Below are 22,416 nucleotides of genomic sequence, written 5' to 3'. Positions count from 1 at the left end.
TTCCCATGAGCTGATCCATTCTCCTATTTAGTCCCACTCCCCCGCCTTCTCACCATAACCTTTGATGCCCTGGCTACTCAGATACCTATCAATCTCTGCCTTAAATACACCCAATGACTTGGCCTCCACTGCTGCCTGTGGCAACAAATTCCATAGATTCACCACCCTCTGACTAAAAAAATTTCTTCGCATTTCTGTTCTGAATGGGCGCCCTTCAATCTTTAAGTCATGCCCTCTCGTATTAGACTCCCTCATCATGGGAAACAGCTTTGCCACATCCACTCTGTCCATGCCTTTCAACATTCGAAATGTTTCTATGAGGTCTCCTCTCATTCTTCTAAACTCCAAGGAATACAGTCCAAGAGCGGACAAACGTTCCTCATATGTTAACCCTCTCATTCCCAGAATCATTCTAGTGAATCTTCTCTGTATCCTCTCCAACGTCAGCACATCCTTTCTTAAATAAGGAGACCAAAACTGCCCACAGTACTCCAAGTGAGGTCTCACCAGCGCCTTATAGAGCTTCAACATCACATCCCTGCTCCTATACTCCATTTCTCTAGAAATGAATGCCAACATTGCATTCGCCTTCTTCACCACCGACTCAGCCTGGAGGTTAACGTTAAGGGTATCCTGTACGAGGACTCCCAAGTCCCGTTGCATCTCAGAACTTTGAATTCTTTCCCCATTTAAATAATAGTCTGCCCGTTTATTTCTTCTGCCAAAGTGCATAACTATACACTTTCCAACGTTGTATTTCATTTGCCACTTTTTTGCCCACTCTTCCAATCTATCCAAGTCTCTCTGCAGACTCTCCATTTCCTCAGCACTACTAGCCCCTCCATCTATCTTCGTATCATCAGCAAACTTAGCCACAAAGCCACCTATTCCATAATCTAAATCGTTGATGTACAATGTGAAAAGAAGCGGCCCCAACACGGACCCCTGTGGAACACCACTGGTAACCGGCAGCCAACCAGAATAGGAACCCTTTATTCCCACTCTCTGTTTCCTGCCAATCAGCCAATGCTCTATCCACGTAATTTCTTCTAAGAATTCCAACAGATTTGGCAGGCAAGATTTTCCCTTGAGGAAACCATACTGACTACAGCCTATTTTATCATGTGCCTCCAAGTACCCCGAAACCACACCTTTACCAATTGACTCCAACATCTTCCCAACCACTGAGGTCAGACTAACTGGCCTATAGCTTTCTTTCTTCTGCCTCCCTCCCTTCTTGAAGAGTGGGCTGACATTTATAATTTTCCAGTCTTCCGGACCTCTTCCAGAACCTAGTGATTCTTGAAAGATCATTACTAATGCCTCTACAATCTCTCCAACTGCCTCTTTTAGTATCCTGGGGTGTACATCATCTGGTCCAGGTGACTTATCTACCTTCAGACTTTTCAGTTTCACAAAAACCTCCTTGAGACCATGCATAAGGTCTCTCTTTATGCTGATGATTTATTGGTTTATATATCTAACCCTGACAAATCCATTCCTGCCTTGCTAAAATTATTTAATGAATTTGGAGGTTTTTCAGGATATAAAATAAATTTTAGTAAAAGTGAATTGTTTCCTTTAAATGATTCTGTCTCTATATATGATAATACTCCTTTTAAAGTTTCAGACCTTTTAGATATTTAGGTATTGTAATTACTAAAAAATATAAGGATCTTTATAAAGCTAATTTTGTTCCCTTAGTAGACTCTATGAAGTATTTATTTAGTAGATGGAGTCCACTTACATTTTCACTTGTCATATTCATATAGTTAAAATGATGATTCTACCGAAATTTTTATATTTATTTCAGAATATTCCTATTTTTTTGACTAGGAAGTTCTTTGATCGGATTGATTCTATTATTTTATCTTTTATCTGGAATAATAAAAGACCAAGAATTAGTAAATGTCATTTACAAAAATTGAAAAAGGATGGAGGTCTTGCTCTGCCTAATTTTAGAATGTATTATTGGGCTGTTAATGTGCAATATATGTCTTTTTGGTTATACTGAGTTGATAAGAGTGATCGGCCAATTTGGGTAGACCTGGAACTGAAAGTTGTAAAGTATTTAACCTCGTTATTGGGAGCTCCTTTACCTATGCAATTAGGTAAAGTTGTTAATTTAAACTTATATCCTGTGATTAAGTATTCTTTACAAATTTGGCTCCAGTTCCGCAATTTTTTTAATCTTAAAATATTTAAACTTTGTAGATTAATTTACCGAAATTACTTTTTTAAGCCTTCTTTGAGTGATCCAATTTTTTTACTTTGGAAAAATAAAGGTATTAATTCTTTTTTGGATTTATTTAAAGAAGATAGATTGATGTCTTTTGAACAATTAATTGATAAATATTCTCTTTCATACTCACACTTTCTGCAATACTTTCAAGTTAGATATTTTTTACAAAAATATTTAAGTAATTTTCCTTACATATTGGAGGCTGACCTGTTAGATAATATTATGAGTATGAATCCTTTGATTAAGGGTTCTATTGGAAGAATTTATAATTTATTATTACAATGGGATAAGCGTCCTTTATCTAAGGTTAAGCAGGATTGGGAAAAGGAACTTAATTTGACTTTTATGACGGAGGATTGGATGCGGATATTGAAATTGGTTAACTCTTCTTCAATTTGTGCTAGTCATTCATTGATTCAATTTAAAATTGTACATCGTTATCATTTGACAAAGGATAGACTTTCTAAAATCTTTCCTAATGTTGATAGTCATTGTGATAGATGTAAAACTGAGATAGCTACACTGACACATATGTTTTGGTCTTGTTCTTTATTGGAACAGTTCTGGAAGTCAGTTTTCTCAACAATTTCTAAAGCACTTAAAATTACTTTACAACCTAATAAATTAACTGTGCTCTTTGGAATAGTTCCTCAAAATATTCATGGTATTTCTGTGTCTGACCAACATGTTATTGCATTTGTTACATTGATGGCTAGGAGGGCCATTTTGTTGAAGTGGAAGGATACATCAGCTCCCACTTTGTCACAATGGTTCTCTCAAGTGATGCTATGTCTTAGTTTGGAGAAAATTAGAAGTCGAACCTTTGAACCTTTATTTGATTTTGAGAAAAGATGCGGCTCATTTGCTCGTTATTATCATTTGAGTTAATTGATAAAATTTTTCCACGATCTAATTGTAAATTTTTTTAGTATATTTTCTTGCTGACGGTTTGATGTTTATTTTTATTAGCTTTTTGTATGACGCATGACTCCAGGGTTGTACACCTAATGGGTTCTTTTTTTTCTCACTTTTCTGCTTAGTAGGGTTTTTTTGTTATCACAAAATTTTTTTTCAATCTTTAAGATAATGTTTTTTTTGAGGCATTGTAAGTGTTGTTACTTCGATGTACTCATGTTACTTTTCCTGTATATAACAATAAAAAGATTTGAAAAGAAAAAGAAAAGAAAAGAAAAACCTTCTCTCTAGCAATGATAACTTTACACACTTCATGACCCCTAACACCTGGAACTTCCACCATACTGCTATTGTCTTCAACAGTGAAGAATGATGCAAAATACTTAATCAGTTTGTCTGCTATTTATTTCCTTGTCCCCCTTTACTACCTCTCCAGCATTGTTTTCCAGCAATCTGATACCCACTCTCGCCTCTCTTTTACACTTTACGTATCAAGAATCTTTTGGCTAGCTTACTTTCATATTCCATTATTTACCTTATTAATGACTTTTTAGCTGCCTTCTGTTGGTATTTAAAAGCTTTTCAATCCTCGTTTGCTCTATTATATACCCTTTCTGTTGCCTTTATGTTGGCGTTGACTTCCCTTGTTAGCCATAGTTGTGTCATCTTGCTTTTAGAATACTTCTTCCTCTTTGGGATGTATATATACTGTGCCTTCTGAATTGCTTCCAGAAAATCCAGCCATTGCTGGTCTGCCGTCATCCCTGCCAGTATTCTTTTCCAATCAACTCTAGCCAACTCCTCTCTCAAGCCTCTGTAATTTTCTTTAGTCCACTGTGATACTGATACATCTGACTTTCGTTTCTCCTTCTCAAATTTCAGGGTGAAATGTCAATATGTCTCTTTTGGTAGTATTTATATATTTTGTAATTTATAGTGGTTTTATGTCTTTGCACTGTACTACTGCTGCAAAAAAACAATTTTGTGTCATATTAGACAGTGATAATAAGCCTGATTCTGTAATAGGTATAATCAGTGTTAAACATGATAATTTATTACTTCAAGTTTGCACAATCTGGCAATTAATTTAACTGACATTATTTTAGATTATTTTTCTCATTTTATTGACATTTCTCTAATCCAAATTAAGGAATGAATTAGAACTAGAAATATATGCTCTATATGCTGTCATAGTAACAATATATTTAACCATTGGCTTTTTTGTTTGCTTTTGATGTCTTCATTAAAATTTTACATATCAGTCTCATTCTTAACTTAGGCCCCGTGTTTTTGCCCGAGATGATTGCTGAATTGCGAATGTTAAATTCGAACATGCGCGTTATTTCAAATTTTCCTAAATGCAGGAATAATTACTCTTCTGGATGTGTTGATAGATCCTTTGTCTTTCTCACCGAGCAATGGTCAATAAGTTTTCTTTCAACAATTTTCCAAAGCAGGAAAGCAAACTTAGTCATAAATTTTCTATTAAAGAAAATAGAAGCATGATGTGAGTGTAATATGATGAGAAAGAAATAACTCTTATGATCACAGACGTATAGAATTGTACAAATGCATTACTGTTGTGAGAAACGGGAAGAAAGGAAGGCAGAGCAGGACAAAGATCAACTAAAGCACAGAATTGTGATAATTTTATGACAGGAGAATTTAAGGTACCTGTGAATAAAAACAGTCAACCACATTTCAACAACTGTCCTTCATCTTATAATATAAAACAGATTTCTACTCCACTGCCTTTGCATTCAGATGCATTCAGATGCTTACGTGCATGAACAAAGTTTTCTCTGCTTCTCTTCTCTCATTCTGTCATTCACAGGTCCTCTCCAGGTATGAATGCCTGACTTACAAACAGTTTGTACATACGATCAAGTATTTACGAGACTGGTGGTATGTATTGCCACCTGCTACAGGACTGCTGGCACCTTCTTCCATGTGGGAACTCAGTTTGTGGCTCTTGTGCAAGATTGGAATCACAGTACATTCAAATGGATGGAATGAAACAAACCAGTCCTTTATTGCACACAGTGCAAGGCCAATGTCATTGTATCTTGTAGTGAAATCTGAATGGTCCAGACCTGGTGAAGGGCCCGAAACATCAACTGTTTATTCCTTTCCAAAGATGCTGCCTGACCTGCTGAGACCCTTTAGCATTTTGTATATGCCACTCCAGATTTCCAGCACCTGCAGAATCTCTAGTGTTTATGGTTAAGTTAAATGCCCTGGTTTAACTACATGTTGCTTTCATGGGCCTATACTTCTATTTAAATATATTGCTCATTAGACATATTTCTGACTCATGAACTGTTGGGGTTACAAACAGTTCTCAGAAATGAAACCCTGTCATAACCTAGGGAGGGTTTGTGCTTTAAATCTATGCCTCCTTGTTTTGACCTCTGTGTTTGGGGAAATACATAATTCCTGTCAGTCCTATATACGCATCTCAAGTCAAAACAAGTTTTCAATTAACATTGTCTCAAAATTTTAAAGAACCATTTGTATTTTGCAGCCAGCTAATTATAGTATCATAATTAAAATATTAATTACTAATTAGTTTTGAAAAATAAATATGTATAATATAGGAGAATAAGAAGTCATAAATATAGTGAAAGGTGGACAAGAGGATATGGTGGAACTGAGTGAAATAGATAGAAGCAAGAGGAACAAGAGAGAAAGTTCACTGTGAGGTTAGGGAAAGAGGAGTATACAGGTTTGAACTAGGTATTGGAACACTGGATTGCAAATGATGTGGGAAGGTGAAGGGCTAGAAAAGGAAAGATAAAGGGATGGGAGATTCAGCGGGGTAAGGGGTGATGGGCAGTGGATGGGAAAGGTATAGGTGAGAGCTACTGTGCATTTTACGTGCAGCTTCCACCAACTCACGTGGATGGCTGTTCTCCCCACTTCACACAGCCTCTCTCCTAGGAGGCGAGAAGACGAGAAGAAAAGTGATGGTGGTAGACAGTAAATGAAATCAGTAAATGATGGTGGTAGACAGTAGGATGGGAGACTAAAAGCAATAATCGGGTAAAACAGTGAGTACATTTACCACTTTACATAAAGAAATACCTTGGTATCGAGGCAGAAGTGTTTTTTCCTGTCAATTTTCCTCATATGGGAAGATTCTTTTTTAAATCCAGTGTTTATCGTGGAGAAATTACGACTGCGGGGGAAAAAAGACACCCGAAGCCTTGACAGCGATTCACAAGCAGGGGGCAATCTTCACCCGGAGACCAGGCCGAGCCTCCCTCCACGGCCCGAGAAACAGCCAATGGGCGGCTGCCTGGAGCTGAAAGACGCCGACATCACTCGCATTTGCGTCGAATGTGCATCTCGGGCAATTAAATCTATTGTAAGATTATTCGACGCTTTCTATTACAATAATACTGAATGCTGGAATTCTGATATAAAACTTGTCACTTTCTGAAAAAGAAACATTACTCATCCGGCTGTTAATCACCTCCTCAGTCTGAGCAAAGTTTTTTTTATTTACTGAGCCTTGAACCCAAACAAGAGCAATATTGTTGGCAGAATGGGGACAGCCTTTGCTTGGAAACAGTTTAAGAACTTGCGCGATTAATAGATGTTCTTGCCACTGTTGCACCTTTGATTGCTTTTGTGAGATAATCTGTCCCTCCTCAACAGGCCAACAAAAGATCTAATCTTGGTGAATTGGTTTCAAACAAGATTAATTCATCACCCAACACTTTTAATAATCTTTCTCTTTATAATGCAGCACCAAGCCAACAGCAAACTTAAAATAAAATGGAATTCAGCTTCCAGGAATCATGGAGTTTATACAAAATGAAACAGGCCCTTTGACCCAACCATTCTGAGCTGATCAACAAGTACCTATTTTCAATAACTACATTATCACCGTTTTAGGCTCCCTGCATTTCAATCGACCACCTTCAGATTAGGGAAGGAGTTTCCAATTTGGGATATTTGTCCATGGCATAAAAAACATTGGGAATTCCTGCCAGGGGAATGAGTGAGTACAAGGAGCATTTAATGGCTATGGGCCTGTACTCACATCTGTATGAGGAATATTTGATGGCCCTTGGCCTGCACTCACTGGAGTTTAGCAGAACTTCAGAAGAATGGGGGGGGGGGGTTTCTCATTGAAACCTACCGAATATTAAAAAGCCAAGGTAGAGTAGATTGAGAAACAATATTTCCAGTAGTGGGAGAGCCTAGTATCAGAGGGCAGAGCCTGAGGATAGAAGGATGCACTTTTGAATAGAGATGAGGAAGAATTTCTTTGGCTAGGGGGTGGTGGATCATTGTCACAAATGGCTGGGGAGACCAAGTCATTGGGTATATTTAAAGTGGAGGCTGATAGGTTCTTGAATAGTAGGGGAATCAAAGGTTACTGGGAGAAAGCAGGAAAATAGGGTTGAGAGGGAAAATAAATCAGCCATGATGGATTGACAGAGTGATGAGCCAAATGGCTTTATTGTGCTCCTATGGTCTTATGGCTATGGACACCAAATAATTTACCAGCATGCATGTCTTTAGGAAACAGGAGTGCAGGAGGAAACCCACATACGGAAGCAACATGCAGATGATTGAACCCAAGTCATAGAACTATGAGGTAACAACTCTAATAACTGAACTACTGTGCCATCATAAATGGGAAACTGTTTGCCTTACTTAACCGCCACTTAAAAAACAATGGCACACCATCCTCAGTCATCTAGTTGCAGAATTCAGTTACGTTTGCATGCGTGTACGGAGACCAATCTCCAAATGATAGTTAACTTGCTCACTGAAGCAATTTAAAGAATTGACCTTACATTCAACATCTGCAAAAGAATGATCTCTACCATTCTCCAGTAGATCACTTGTCAGCTCCTGGAAGCCATCTCTCAACATAGAGATAATAATTACGATGTTCACCATCGCCTTTGGTGAACTAGCACAGCTTTGACCTTTTGAAGAAAAGACCAATCTGAAACATGGCACAAAGCTCAGTGTCTAATGGGTAGCAATAATTCCTGTCTTTTTCTATGCTTCCAAGACTTTGGCTACTTACATGCACCTCAAAGAACTAGAGATATTATCAATAATTCTCCCATGAAATCCTCCTATTCCACTAGTAGATTAGTGAACCAATCCCAACATTTTCTCTCCCACCAACATTGAGACCCTAATTACTACCAAGGCTGATCAGGAAACGTTACTCACCTGCCCAGTATCTGATTTTCAGAAGCGACACTCTGTTAAGGCATGGTCAAAGGAACAGAGAGAAAGATTTAAGCATGTTCTCAGAGCCTCTTTTAAACACAACGTTCCCACTGACTTCTGGGAACCTTATAGCTTATGGTGACTCAAAGTGGAGAAGGGGCAATATGGATGACCTTGACAACTTTGGTCCATGCTGCAGGAGGACACAGAAGTCAGTGTAAGTGGAGGAGGGCGTGCACCACATCACAGACAAACCCACACATCTACCCCACCTCGCACTTCCTGTCCACCGTTTATACTGGTGTGGTTCACACTGGCCTCATCATTGGCCTTAGCAAACACAGAACTGGAGTCAAGGTCAAAATAAATTTATTATCAAAGTCCGTATGTGTCACCATATACTACCTTCAGATTTATTTGTTTGCAGGCATTTACAGGGAAATAAAGAAGCACGATAGAGTTTATGATAAAGTATACATAAACAAAGATTAACAAAGAACTGTAGTGGTAGTAAATAATCATTGATCCCAATAGTTTTGCCTCAGAAGATGTTTACTAGGTCACCAGTAAGTATATTCAGATTCTGGCTGGGTCCACACCAGCAGAGGCAAGTCTCAGGAAGGTACTCGTCTACCTTTTAACTGGTTGTATTTGATGCACTGAACGGTCTAGTAATGCAGCAAGGTGCATTTTTTAATTTACGTTTTCAGTAATGCACATCTAAAAACAGTATCATCTTCCTCCGTATAGTTCTTGTCAGTACTAAAGGCCCAGGGATCAGCAGAAAGAGTCCAGTGTTATTTTCCGAGGTTTGTCTGCCGAAATACCGAGGATGGATCGCCGGAAAACAATGTGCAAGTACTTCTGGAAACACGCGCGCACCACAAACCGGCTGAACTTGACTGCATGATAAGTTGAAACCGGCAATTTTAATGAAGCAAACGAAAGATACACAGAAGCAATCGATGAACGACATTAAGTTCACCATTTCACTTAGCTTGATCTTTGTGTGTTGCTTTGACAGCATCTTTGCCATCCATCATCGACTCCCACCCGTTAAAAATAAGAGAAGCAATTAAAATGAACACTTCATTTGACAGCCAAAACTAAACCTTTTGAAACCTCTGAGCCTTCCTTTCATCGCTGGTGTTGATCAGCGACAGCTTCTGCCCGTCCACACGGACGAAGGCGCTTGAAGAGGTGTCAGCGGAGACGGTGCTCTGGATTTCCATTGGCTGCACCAGGGTGGATTTGCTGTGTGTATTTTTAGTGTTGCTTCCCTGTTCAGCGCCGAGCGGCCAGTCTTATTCCCCCCCGTCCCAGTCCTGCTCAGTACAGTACAAGTCAAGGAGAGGGGGGAACTCACATTAGGACCGTGGCAATACCCCCTGTCATCCCGTTCTGAAATCAGCACCCAGCCTGGAGCAGTCAGAGTTGAGAGCGGCTTGTTACTAGGACCTGTCTCATTTTAATCTGCGGGTTTGCAAATGGCCAGTCCCAGCGGCAGAGACGGCGAGTGGGGAGAGACTCCGCAGCAAGACTCCGGCCCCGGGCCCGCCTTCACCGAGGCTCAACACTGGATAGAAGTAAGTTGACGGCATTTGCATTTTGATTCGATATTAGTAGGCAATTGTGTGGCTCACAGCCTGCTTCAAGTGCTGTCTCCCATCGACTTGGAACGGCAGCTACAAAAATGCATAAAGTATCATCTGCAAAGGGTTTAGTAACACCCTACCACAATTCCATGCAAGTGTTATATAGGCTGTGCTGTATGGCAAGTTTTATATTGACCGCAATTTAAAACGAACGGTCGGTAACCTTGACTGGAGGAGAAGGGTGCAGGCACTTGCTGCAATGGAGCGCTTTACTAATGTTACCCCGCTCAGTAGCAGCAAGAGGAAGTTTGACCGAGTGTGGGGAGCTCGCATCCATGATTAAGGTGATTCATGGGGTGTTTGTGCTTCCTGCAGCCGCAGCGGCCAATAGATAACCCGGGAACGACGCTTCCAACGGTGTTTGTTTAATGCAGAGGAAAGAGGTGTCTGGTGTGGCGTTTGGTCAGTGTACCAGTTTTACAGTCAGTGCACTGCATCACCCAAACCGTACTAAAACGCTTTGTAAGATTGTGCTTCTGGGAGCTGCTTACATTGCTATGTTCGGTATCCGAGGCTGGAGGCTGGAGCCAAGCTGAGTGGATTTGCCGCAGACCGAGTGAGACGCTAGAAAGTGCCTGCCGAATCTGGGGATGGCGGGCACATTAATGACCACATTGCTTGTGCAGCCACAGGTAGAGGAGCTTTAGGAAGACCGGGAACCGGCGGACTAGCGTCCAACAGGCGAGTGCAGTGAGCCTCAGAGCTTGTTGTTTGAGTTTGCCATTGAAAATCCGGAGAACTTTCCATGACACACCCCTCCGCACCCCCTCCCAACACACACACACACACACACACACACACACACACACACACACACACACACACACACACACACACACACACACACACACACACACACACACACACACACACACACACACACACCACTGAAACTAATGCAGTCCCGGCCTCGACGGGCAAGTGTCAGAATTTTGCAGCGATACCTGGCAAAACAATGTAACACGCTATCTTAATAATTGTACCAAGAATAGGTACTACCCTTATTTCTAGAGTTTGTTTATTTTGATAAATAAACTATAATTTAACACTTAAAAGTACACGTGTATGTGACTTCAAATCAGATCAGAGGAAAATAATGGAGTTGTAAAAACAGGATTGTCCTAGTGGGGTTTGATTTCCTCAATATTATCTGGGATCATCTTCATGTGAAAGGTTCTGTGGATGTGGAATTTTAAAGTCCCTCCCTGGGATCTTTTTTGAGCTAGTAGTTCTATAGTAGAATTATTTATCTCTACTAAACTCAGTCTTAAGAATGTAGACAGGTGAGTGTTAACAGAAGAACATTTTGGATATAGTAACCATAACTCTGTTAGGTTCAAGATACTTTGGAATGGTATAAGGATGGTTGGAAATTAAGGTCCTGAATCCGGAGAGGCTGATTTTAATATTATAAGATGTAATTTGGTAGGAGTAGACTGGGAGCAGTTACTTGTAGCTAAGTCAACATCCTATAAGTTGGAGACATTTAGAGGTGTTCAGGCAGATGTGACCTCATAAGAGTGAAAGTTATGAGGATCTGTGGCAAGAGAAGTAGTTAAAACAAGGGAGGTGTAAGAGGAGTGGCCATTTTGGGAGTGGGGCTTTGGCTCAATAGGCTTCAGCGAGGACAGATGAGGTGAGTGCAAAACTCAAAGGTTTCAGAGAGAAGGAACAGATAAGAACAGGTAAGATTTTTTTATTGGTTGTAAATCCTTAGTTCATTGGAGGCAGTATGGTTAAGGTTGTGGAATTTCAGGGTACCTAACAGTCTCGCAGGAAATGCACCCAACTTCATCTCCTGACTGAAGGGGGCAAGGAATTGGAGCTGCAACTGGATGGACCCAGGACCATCTGAAAACCTTGTAGATGAAATGTTTACTGAGGTGGTCACATCCACAGTGCAGGCTTCAGATAGAAGATGGGTGACCAGCAGGAGAAGTATTGGGAGCAAGTAGTCGGTACAGGCTTCCCCTCTGACCATTCCCCTCATCAACAAGTTACTGCTCTGGGGGATAACCTATCAGGGCAGTGCAGCAACATGCAGGCCAGTGGTACTGTAGTTGGGTCTGAGGTTCAGCAGACAAGGTTAAAATCTGGCAGAGTGATGGTGATAGGAGACATGAAAGTTTCTGGGACAGACAAGGGTCTCTGTGGTGGAGAAAGAGATGCCAGGATGGTGTGTTGCCTCCTGGGTACTAGGGTCCAGGATGTCTCTGAGCAGTTGCAGAATATTCTCAAGAGGGAGTGTGAGCAGCCAGAGGCTGTGGTGCACATTGGCACTAATAATATAGGTAATAGGGGGAAGAGATCCTGCACAGAGGATAGGGAGTTAGGAAAGAGGCTGAAGAGCAGGACCCTCAAAGATAGTAATCTCTGGAATGCTCCCAGTGCCATGTGTTAGTGAGGAGTAGAATAATAGTACAGATGAATAAGTAAAAATAGGCAGGAACAAAGTAGTAGATAGGACAGGACAGGTAGTTTAAAGTGTATGTATTTTAATGCTGGAAGTATTATTGGTAAAGGAGATGAATTTAGAGCATGGTAAGTACATAGAACTATAATGTTGTGTCCATTGCAGAGACTTGGTTGAGAGAGGGATGGGAATAGTGCTTAATGTCCCAGGGTTTCAATGTTTGATAAAAGTTGGTGTGGCGGGGGGAGTGTTGCACTACTGATCAGGGACAATATCACAGTTGCAGCTAGGGGGGACATAATGGAAGGCTTGTCCACTGAGTCTATTCAAAAATAGGAAGGGTGCAATCACTCTGATGAGACTCTACTACGATCCCCCACCCTCACCCTATAGCCACTGGGATCCGGGATATTGAGGAATAGATGTGCAGGCAAATGAAGGAAAGGTGTGTAAAAAAAATGAACAAACAAACAACAATAGGATTGTTATCATGGGGGACTTCAACTTCCCTAATATAAGCTGGGACATTCTTGGTGCAAGTGGTTTAGATGTGACAGAATTTGTTAAGTGTATCCAGGAGGGTTTCTTAAATCAGTGATCACAACTCCTTAAGTTTTATTATAGCTATAGACAATGATAAGCATGGGCCTTGCAGGGGAGTATTAAATTAGAGCAGGGCAAATTATGAGAGCAGGAGTTAGGGGTAGTTAAATGGGAACAGCTGTTTTTTGGGCATCCACATCTGACATGTGGAGGGTGTTTAAAGACAAACTGCACACAGTACAGTAAAAATACAGTAAAGATAAAAAAGTATTTACCCCCTTGGAAGTTTTCATGTTGTTTTTCACAATGGATTTAATGTGTCTTTTTTAACATTGATCAACTGAAAAACACTGTAATGTCAAAGTGATCTAAATTAATTACAAATATAAAACTCAAAATCATTGATTGCATAAGTATTCACTCACCTTTAATATGACACACCAAATCATCACTGGTGCAGCCATTTGGTTTTAGAGGTCATGTAATTAGTTAAATGGAGATCTATCTGTGAAGGGCTGTGTGTAGTCAAGATCTATCACTTGACTGTAGTAAAAATAGACCTGTATCTGGAAGAGCCAACTGCTGGTGAATCAGTATCCTGGCAAATCTACACCATGAAGACAAAAGGAACACTCCAAGCAACTCCACAAAAAAGGTTATTGAAAAGCAGAAGTCAGGAGATGGATACAAGAAAATTTCCAAGACACTGAATATCCCTTGGAGTACAGTTAAGTCAATCATCAAGAAATGGAAAGAAAATGACACAGCTGTAAATCTGCCCAGAGCAGGCCATCCTCAAAATCTGAATGAGCATGCAAGAAGGGGACCAGTGAGGGAGGCTACCAAGAAACCTATAACAATTCTGGAGGAGTTACTTCAGTGGCTGAGATGAGAGAGACTGTGTATACAGCAACTGTTACCCAGGTGCTTCACCAATTGCTGCTTTATGGGAGAGTGACAAAGAGAGAGCCACTATTGGAAAAAAACTCACATGAAATCTCGACTAGAATTTGCCAGAAGGCACGTGGGAGACTCTGAAGTCAGCTGGAAGAATGTTCTATGGTCTGATGAAACCAAAAATGAGCCTTTTGACCATCAGACTAAACATTAAAAACACACCATCCCTACCATAAAGCATGGTAGTGGCTGCATCATGCTGGGGGAATGCTTCACTGCAGCAGGCCCTGGAAGAGTTGTGAAAGTGGAGGGTAAAGTGAATGCAGCAAAATGCAGGGAAATCCTGGAGGAAAATCTGATGCAGTCTGCAAGAGAAATATGGCTTGGGAGAAGATTTGTTTACCAACAAGACAATGAACTCAAGCAAAAAGTCAAAGCTACACAGCAGTAGATTAAAAACAAAAAAATTAATGTTCTGGAATGGCCAAGTCAGAGTCCAGACTTCAATCCAATTGAGAATTTGTGGCTGGACTTGAAAGGGCTGTTCATTCACAATCCCCATGCAATCCGACAGAGCTTGAGCAGTTTTGTAAGGAAGAATGGGGAAAAACTGCAGTGTCCAGATGTGCAAAGTTGGTAGAGACCTATCCACACAGACTCAAGGCTGTAATTGCTGCCAAAGGTGTAGCTACTTAATACTGACTTGAAGGGGGCAAATACTTAAGCAATCAATTATTTTGAGTTTTATATTTGTAATTAATTTAGATCACTTTGTAGAGATCTGTTTTCACTTTGACACCGCAAGAGTCTTTTTTGTTGATTGGTGTCAAAAAAGCCAAATTAAATCCACTGTGATTCAATGTTATAAAACAAAACATGAAAACTTCCAAGGGATGTGAATACTTTTGATAGGCACTGTATGTTCCAGTCAGAAGGAAGGACAAGGATGGCAAGGTATGAGAACCTTGGATGTTGAGGGAGGTGATGAATTTAGTCAAGAAGAATAAGTATGTAAAGCTTAGGAAACTAGAATCAAATTGAGCCCTAGGGGATTATAAAGAAGCCAGAAAAGAACTCAAGAAGGAAATTAGGAAAGCCAGGAGGGGTCATGAAATGTCCTTGGTAAAGAGGATTAAAGAAAATCCCATGGCAGTCTATGCATAGATCAAGAACAAGAGGATAACTAGGAAGAGAGACTACTTAACAATAAAGGAGAAAACGTTTGCTTGGATGCGAAGGATGCGGGTGAAGTTCTTAACGAGTACTTTACATCAGTATTTACCAAGGAGAAGGACATGAAGGACAGGGAGATCAGTGATGAGCATGTTGATATACTGGAGCACTTTGAAGTAAAGGAGGAGGTAGTGTTAAAGTGGATCAGTCCTTCGGCCTGTTGGGATATACCCCAGGTTATTGAGAGAGGCAAGGGGAAGAGAGTGCTGGAGCCTTGGCCAATATCTTTATCTCCTTCCTAGTCACAAGTGAGGAGCTAATGTTGTTCCATTGTTCAAGAGGTGATCCAGGGATAATCCTGGAAATTATGGACAGATGAGTCTTATGTCAGTGTTGGGGGAAGTTACTGCAAAAAATTCTTAGGGATGGGATTTATGAACATTTGGAAAACCATGGCCTAATTAGGGAGAGCCAGCATGGCTTTGTGCAGGGCAAATCATGTCTTACTAACTTAATTGAGTTTTTTGACAAGGTGATGGGTAATTGATGAAGGTGGAGCTGTGGATTTTAGTAAGGTGCTTGACAAGGTCCCGAATGGAAAGCTCATCCAGCATATTAAGGTGCATAGGAACAATGGTGAATTGGCCATTTGGTTTGAGAACTGGCTTGCCCATAGAAGACAGAGGGTAGTGTTTAAAGGGACTTATTCTAGCTGGAGGTCTTTGATTAGTGGTGTCTGCAGGGATTGTACTGGGATCTTTGCTGTTTGTGATGTATACAGATGACCTGGATGAAAATGTAGATGGGTGGGTTAGTAAGTTTGTGGATGATATGAAGATTGGTGGAGTTGTGGATAGTGTGGAAAACTTGGCAAAGAATGCAGCAGGATATAGATCAGTTGCTGATATAGGCAGAGAAATGGTAGTTGGAGATTAATCTGGCCAAATATGAAGTGTTGCACCTTGGTAGGTCAAATGTAAAGAGACAGGCCCTTAACGGTGTTGAGGAGCAGAGGACACCTGGGATCCAAGTTCATAGCTCCCTGAAAGTGGCTATGCAGGTTGATAAGAAGGTATATGGCATGCCTGCCTTTATTAGTTGAGGCATTGAGTTCAAAGGTCAGGAAGTTATGTTGTTGCTTTATAAAACTGTAGTTGGGTACCTCTGGAGTATTGTACACATTTCTGGTAGCCCTATTATAGGAAGGATGGCAAGGCTTTGGAGATAGTGCAGAAGAGGTTTACCAGGATGATGGTCAGATTAGAGGGCATGTGCTAAAATGAGAAGTTGGACAAACACGGGTTAATTTCTCAGGAGTAGCGGAGGCAGGGGGCGATCTAATGGAGGGTTATAAGATTATGAGAGGCATAGATTGAGTAGACAGACAGTATCTTTTTCTATGAGTTGAAATGTCTAATACTAGAGGGCATGTATTTAAGATGAGAGGGGGTAATTTCAAAGGAGACATAAGGGGCAATTTTTTTTACGGAGAGCGTTGGGTGCCTGGGGTGGTGGTAGAGGCAGAACATTAGAGACTTTTAATAAACATTTAGATACAGTAGGCATATGAATGTGAGGAAAATGGTGGGATATGGACATTGTGCAGGCATAAGGATTTAGTTTAACATAGCTATGGTATTCAGTCTATGTTTTTCTGTGCATAAACATCAAAAGATCTGATGAAGGGTCTCAGCTTGAAATTTCAGCTGTTTATTTCCCTTGCTGCCCGACCTACTGAGTTACTCCATCATCTTGTGTGTATTGCTTAAGGAGAATCCTAAAATATTTTCCAAGTAATTTAGAGGCGGTGGGTAGTTAAGGAAAGAGTAGGTCTGCTGAGCGACTAAAAGAGGTAATCTATGTGTGGAACTGGGAGACTGAATGAATGAGCAAGTACCTGAGTGAATACTTCTTGATATTTCCCAGAGAGGAAGATGTGCAGCTAAAGGAGGGATATACTGATACTATGGAACATGTCAGTTTCAGGAAGGACGTGAACATTAAGATAGATAAAATCACAGGGTCTGAAGCGTTGTATCTCGGGAAGCTTAAGGAAAGAAATTTATGGGTCTGATGAAAATTTTTGCATTTTTTTTTAAGTCATTGGCTAGTTGTAAGGCAGGTGTAGAATAGCTAATGTTGTCCCTTAGGCAGTATTAAGAATAATTCCGGAAACTACAAGCCAGTGACCTGTGTTGTTGTTGGAGAAGATTCTGAGGGAAAGCGTTTATGTTTATTTTCACAAGCAGGAACCAATTTGGAGGAGTTATCATGGCTTTAGGCAGTGGAGATACGCCTCACAAATCTGGTTGGGATTTTTGAGGAGGTAACTAAGAAAATTGATAAAAACAATTTGGTAGGCAAATTTATTTACTTGTTTAAAGATACAGTGTGGAATCGGGCCTTCCAGCCCTTCAAGCCATGCCATCAAGCAACACCACTGATTAAACCCTAGTCTAATCTCAGGACAATTTACAATGACCAATTAACCTACTAACTGGTATGTTGTTGTACTGTGGAAGGGACCTGGAGCACTCAGAGGAAACCCGTGCGTACTAATGTACAAATTGACTTACTGAGGACGACAGAATTGAACACTGAACCCTGCCCCGAGCTGTAATAGCATTGTGTTGCCACGCTACTGTAGCACCCCAGTATAATTTATGAGGACTTAAAATACATAAATTACAATAAACACATAAAACCTTTCTAAGGCTTTTGACAGAATCCTGCGTAGTAGGCTGGTGCAGAAGGTTGAGGGAAAAAGAATCCGAGGTGCATTTACAAACTGGGTCTAAAATTGCCTGGATGATGGGAGGCAGAGGATAATGGTTGATGTGTTTTCCTTCCTGGAAGTCAGTATGGCATACCATAGCGTTTGGTGCTAGGATGTTTGTTACTTGTAATGCATATAGATGATTTGGATGAGAATGCAGGTGATCAGATTAGGACATTTGCAAATAGCATGGAAATTGGTGGAGTCATAAATAGCAAATAAACTTGTGTAAGGATATAGTGGGACATAGAACAGCTGGAGAGTTGGGTGGAGCAGTGACAGATGGAATGTAATCCAAGCAGGAGTGAGGTAATTCACTTTGGGAAGTCAAATTTGTATAAGGCATATAGAATAAATGGCAGGAACCGTAGGAGTATTGATTTACAGTGGGACCTTAGCGTGCAAGTCTACAATCTCTGAAAGTGGCACATAGATGGATAGTGTAAAGAAGCAGGCATGGCATTTGCTTGCCTTCATAGGTTAAGGCATTGAATACATCATGTTGCAGCTATACAGAACATTGTTTAGACAGCACTTAGAGAACTGTGCGCCCTACTACGGGAAGGATGTGGTAGCAATGGGGACAGCAGAAGAGATTCACCAACATGTTGTCTGGAAAGGAAGGCTGTAGTTATAAGGGGAAATTCAATATGCTGGGTTTATTCTCACTATAACGTAGGAGGCTGAGGGGTAATTTTATTGAAGATTAGGAAATTATGATGGACGTAGATAAAATAGATAGCCAGAGTCTTTTTGCTTCCCAGAGCAGGAGAGTCTGGAATTAGCTGGCACAGACTTAAGGTGAGAAGGGAAAAATTTGAAGGAGATCTGAGCTGTAAACTTTTCATACAGAGAGTGGTGAATATCTGGATTGTTACCAGCAGAGATATAATTATAAGAACTTAAAGGCATTTGATCAAGGATATAGCATAAGACAGTCAAATGGGTTTGCATGGATAAGCCTGGGCTGAAAAGGTGAATTTCTGTGCTGTATGATTCTATGATATGATAACCCACTTGTCATGTGACACTAGATTTTATGATAATTGTACTTGATCCAGGCACAGAAACCGTGGAATTATTACACACCTGAGTACCATTCCACTCAATATTTATGGAGTAATTTAAAAAAAAACAAGTACATGAGAATTTCTGCTGGTCACAAAATAGTTGATGTAAAACAATACCAGAAATTTATGAAGAATTAGTTTGCATCAGCATAATTTTTAGTGTAGGCTCATGTGATTGATATGCACCTGGGGATATACTGCAAATAAGGTCTGTTGGTTGAATCATTTTCCCAGCCGGGGAGCCTACTGCACCTGGTATTCTCCGGTAGTTTTCATAAAGACACTGACCAGGCTTAAAACAGTTTAACTGGCTTGTCCCAGAGAGCACAACAAGAATATATATCATTGCTTCTTGGTATCAGTAAAACTCTAGGAAGATACTAGTTAGGTTTCTAGATAAGTGAATAAAATGATTAATCAACTTTTTATATGTGGTCATTGTTTTACTAACAACTTGCTAAAACGTTTGACAACAAAAACTTGGAAATATTAGCTAATGCTGGAATTTCCTGACATCTGGCATGGCCAGAAGCCAAAAAATGGAAATGATCAAAACCTATTGTAAACAAAGTCTCAAATTGAAGCCAATGTTTTTTTTTGTCAAACTGCAAGTTATTTATATTTGTTTACAATTAGTTTTCAGTCTTCTTTCTATATCAATACTTACACATTGGACAAATTATAAAGCAATATCCCATGGGATTTATTTAACTTATTGTTCATTAAAACCATTAGATCTCCCAGTGTGAAACTCTATTATTTGACAAAGGAGAGACAGTCTAAAATATTTCCTAATGTTTATAGTCAGTGTGATAGATGTAAAACTGAGATAGCTACATTGACACATATGTTTTGGTCATGTTCTGTATTGAAACAGTTTTGGAAATCTATTTTTTCTACAATTTCTAAAGCTTTAAAAATTAATTTACAACCTAATAAATTGACAGTTTTGTTTGGTATAATTCCTCAATATGTTCATGGTATTTCTATATCAGACCAACATGTAATTACATTTGTTACATTATTGGCTAGAAGGGCTATTTTATTAAAGTAGATGCTTCTGCTCCCACTTTGATACAATGGCTCTCTCAGGTGATGCTATGTTTGGAAAAAATCAGGAGTCGAACTTTTGATCCTCGATTTGACTTTGAGGAAAGTTAGGGCTCTTTTGCCGGTTACTATCATTTGATTTGAGTTAATTAAGATGGTCCCCTTCTGATTCTTGGGTAAATGGATTTGGTTGGCGGATTGATTTTTTTTTATAGAAGGTTGTATGGCGTATAGCTCCGGGTTTGTGCTCCAAATGTGTGTTTTTTTGTTAGCTGGGTTTTTTTGTTTTAATTAGTAGGGGTTATTGTTTTCCTTCTTTCTTTTTTCCAAAAAAAAATAGCTTTAACATTTTAAGCTCTACGCTTCTTTTTGGACTCAAAGCTCTACGCTTCTTTTTAGACTCAAAGCTCTACGCTTCTTTTTGGACTCAAAGCTCTACGCTTCTTTTTGGTCTCAAAGCTCTATGCTTCTTTTTGGATTCCAGACCTAATCAGTTCCCCTCTACCACCACTCTGCTCCGTCTAGCGGAATTAGTCCTTACTCTTAATAATTTCTCCTTTGGCTCCTCCCACTTCCTCCAAACTAAAGGTGTAGCTATGGGCACCCGTATGGGTCCTAGCTATGCCTGCCTTTTTGTTGGGTTTGTGGAACAATCTATGTTCCGTGCCTATTCTGGTATCTGTCCCCCACTTTTCCTTCGCTACATCGACGACTGCATTGGCGCTGCTTCCTGCACGTGTGCAGAACTCGTTGACTTTATTAACTTTGCCTCCAACTTTCACCCTGCCCTCAAGTTTACCTGGTCCATTTCTGACACCTTCCTCCCCTTTCTAGATCTTTCTGTCTCTGTCTCTGGAGACAGCTTATCCACTGATGTCTACTATAAGCCTACTGACTCTCACAGCTATCTGGACTATTCCTCTTCTCACCCTGTCTCTTGCAAAAACGCCATCCCCTTCTCGCAATTCCGCCGTCTCCGCTGCATCTGCTCTCAGGATGAGGCTTTTCATTCTAGGACGAGGGAGATGTCTTCCTTTTTTAAAGAAAGGGGCTTCCCTTCCTCCACTATTAACTCTGCTCTTAAACGCATCTCCCCCATTTCACGTACATCTGCTCTCACTCCATCCTCCGCCACCCCACTAGGAATAGGGTTCCCCTGGTCCTCACCTACCACCCCACCAGCCTCCGGGTCCAACATATTATTCTCCATAACTTCCGCCACCTCCAATGGGATCCCACCACTAAGCACATCTTTCCCTCCCCCCCCCCCCTCTGCATTCCGCAGGGATCGCTCCATACACAACTCCCTTGTCCATTCGTCCCCTCCATCCCTCCCCACTGATCTCCCTCCTGGCACTTATCCGTGTAAGCGGAACAAGTGCTACACATGCCCTTACACTTCCTCCCTTACCACCATTCAGGGCCCCAAACAGTCCTTCCAGGTGAGGCAACACTTCACCTGTGAGTCGACTGGGGTGATATACTGCGTCCGGTGCTCCCGATGTGGCCTTTTATATATTGGCAAGACCCGACGCAGACTGGGAGACCGCTTTGCTGAACATCTACGCTCTGTCCGCCAGAGAAAGCAGGATCTCCCAGTGGCCACACATTTTAATTCCACATCCCATTCCCATTCTGACATGTCTATCCACGGCCTCCTCTACTGTAAAGATGAAGCCACACTCAGGTTGGAGGAACAACACCTTATATTCCGTCTGGGTAGCCTCCAACCTGATGGCATGAACATCAACTTCTCTAACTTCTGCTAAGGCCCCACCTCCCCCTCGTACCCATCTGTTACTCATTTTTATGCACACGTTCTTTCTCTCACTCTCCTTTTTCTCCCTCTGTCCCTCTGAATATACCTCTTGCCCATCCTCTGGGTCCCCCCACCTTGTCTTTCTTCCCAGACCTCCTGTCCCATGATCCTCTCATATCCTCTTTTGCCCATCACCTGTCCAGCTCTTGGCTCTGTCCCTCTCCCTCCTGTCTTCTCCTATCATTTTGGATCTCCCCCTCCCCCTCCAACTTCCAAATCCCTTACTCACTCTTCCTTCAGTTAGTCCTGACAAAGGGTCTCGGCCTGAAACGTCGACTGCACCTCTTCCTACAGATGCTGCTTGGCCTGCTGCGTTCACCAGCAACTTTGATGTGTGTTGCTTGAATTTCCAGCATCTGCAGAATTCCTGTTGTTTGAGCTTTAACATTTTGTTTTTTTAACAATTATTATTATTGATATGCTGTTTAGCTTGGTTAATAGTTTGACTCTTATTATATATATTGATATATTGACTTGATTATTTTAATGTATTTTGTTGTCGATTTTCAATAATAATTAATAAAAAGATTTAAAAATGAAAATGAAACTCTACTTTCAGTAGGATTGTTATTAAATATTTTAGCTTTCATACTGATCTTACTGATTCACACTTCTCACTATAGCATGATGATTGTAAGTTTTGAGTGTTGAAATCATGAAT

At 40.6% G+C, this 22,416-nt stretch overlaps 1 protein-coding gene across 10 annotated transcripts in view; it reads left to right on the top strand.

The window, feature by feature from the left end:
- Positions 1 to 9,552: 9,552 nt before the first annotated feature.
- The window catches only part of LOC140195095 (LIM and calponin homology domains-containing protein 1-like), a 384,102-nt gene continuing 371,238 nt past the window's right edge, over positions 9,553 to 22,416 (top strand). For all 10 annotated transcript variants that reach the window (XM_072252809.1, XM_072252808.1, XM_072252807.1 and 7 more), the window contains exon 1: positions 9,553 to 9,945. In XM_072252809.1, coding sequence (XP_072108910.1) covers positions 9,847 to 9,945 — 99 coding nt within the window. In that variant the 5' untranslated portion in view covers positions 9,553 to 9,846. The remainder of the gene's footprint in view (positions 9,946 to 22,416) is intronic.

Source organism: Mobula birostris, chromosome 3, assembly GCF_030028105.1.
Source record: "Mobula birostris isolate sMobBir1 chromosome 3, sMobBir1.hap1, whole genome shotgun sequence".
NCBI lineage: Eukaryota > Metazoa > Chordata > Chondrichthyes > Myliobatiformes > Myliobatidae > Mobula > Mobula birostris.
The sequence above is the reverse complement of the archived record's forward strand: the minus strand, read 5'-3'. Positions and strand labels throughout refer to the sequence as shown.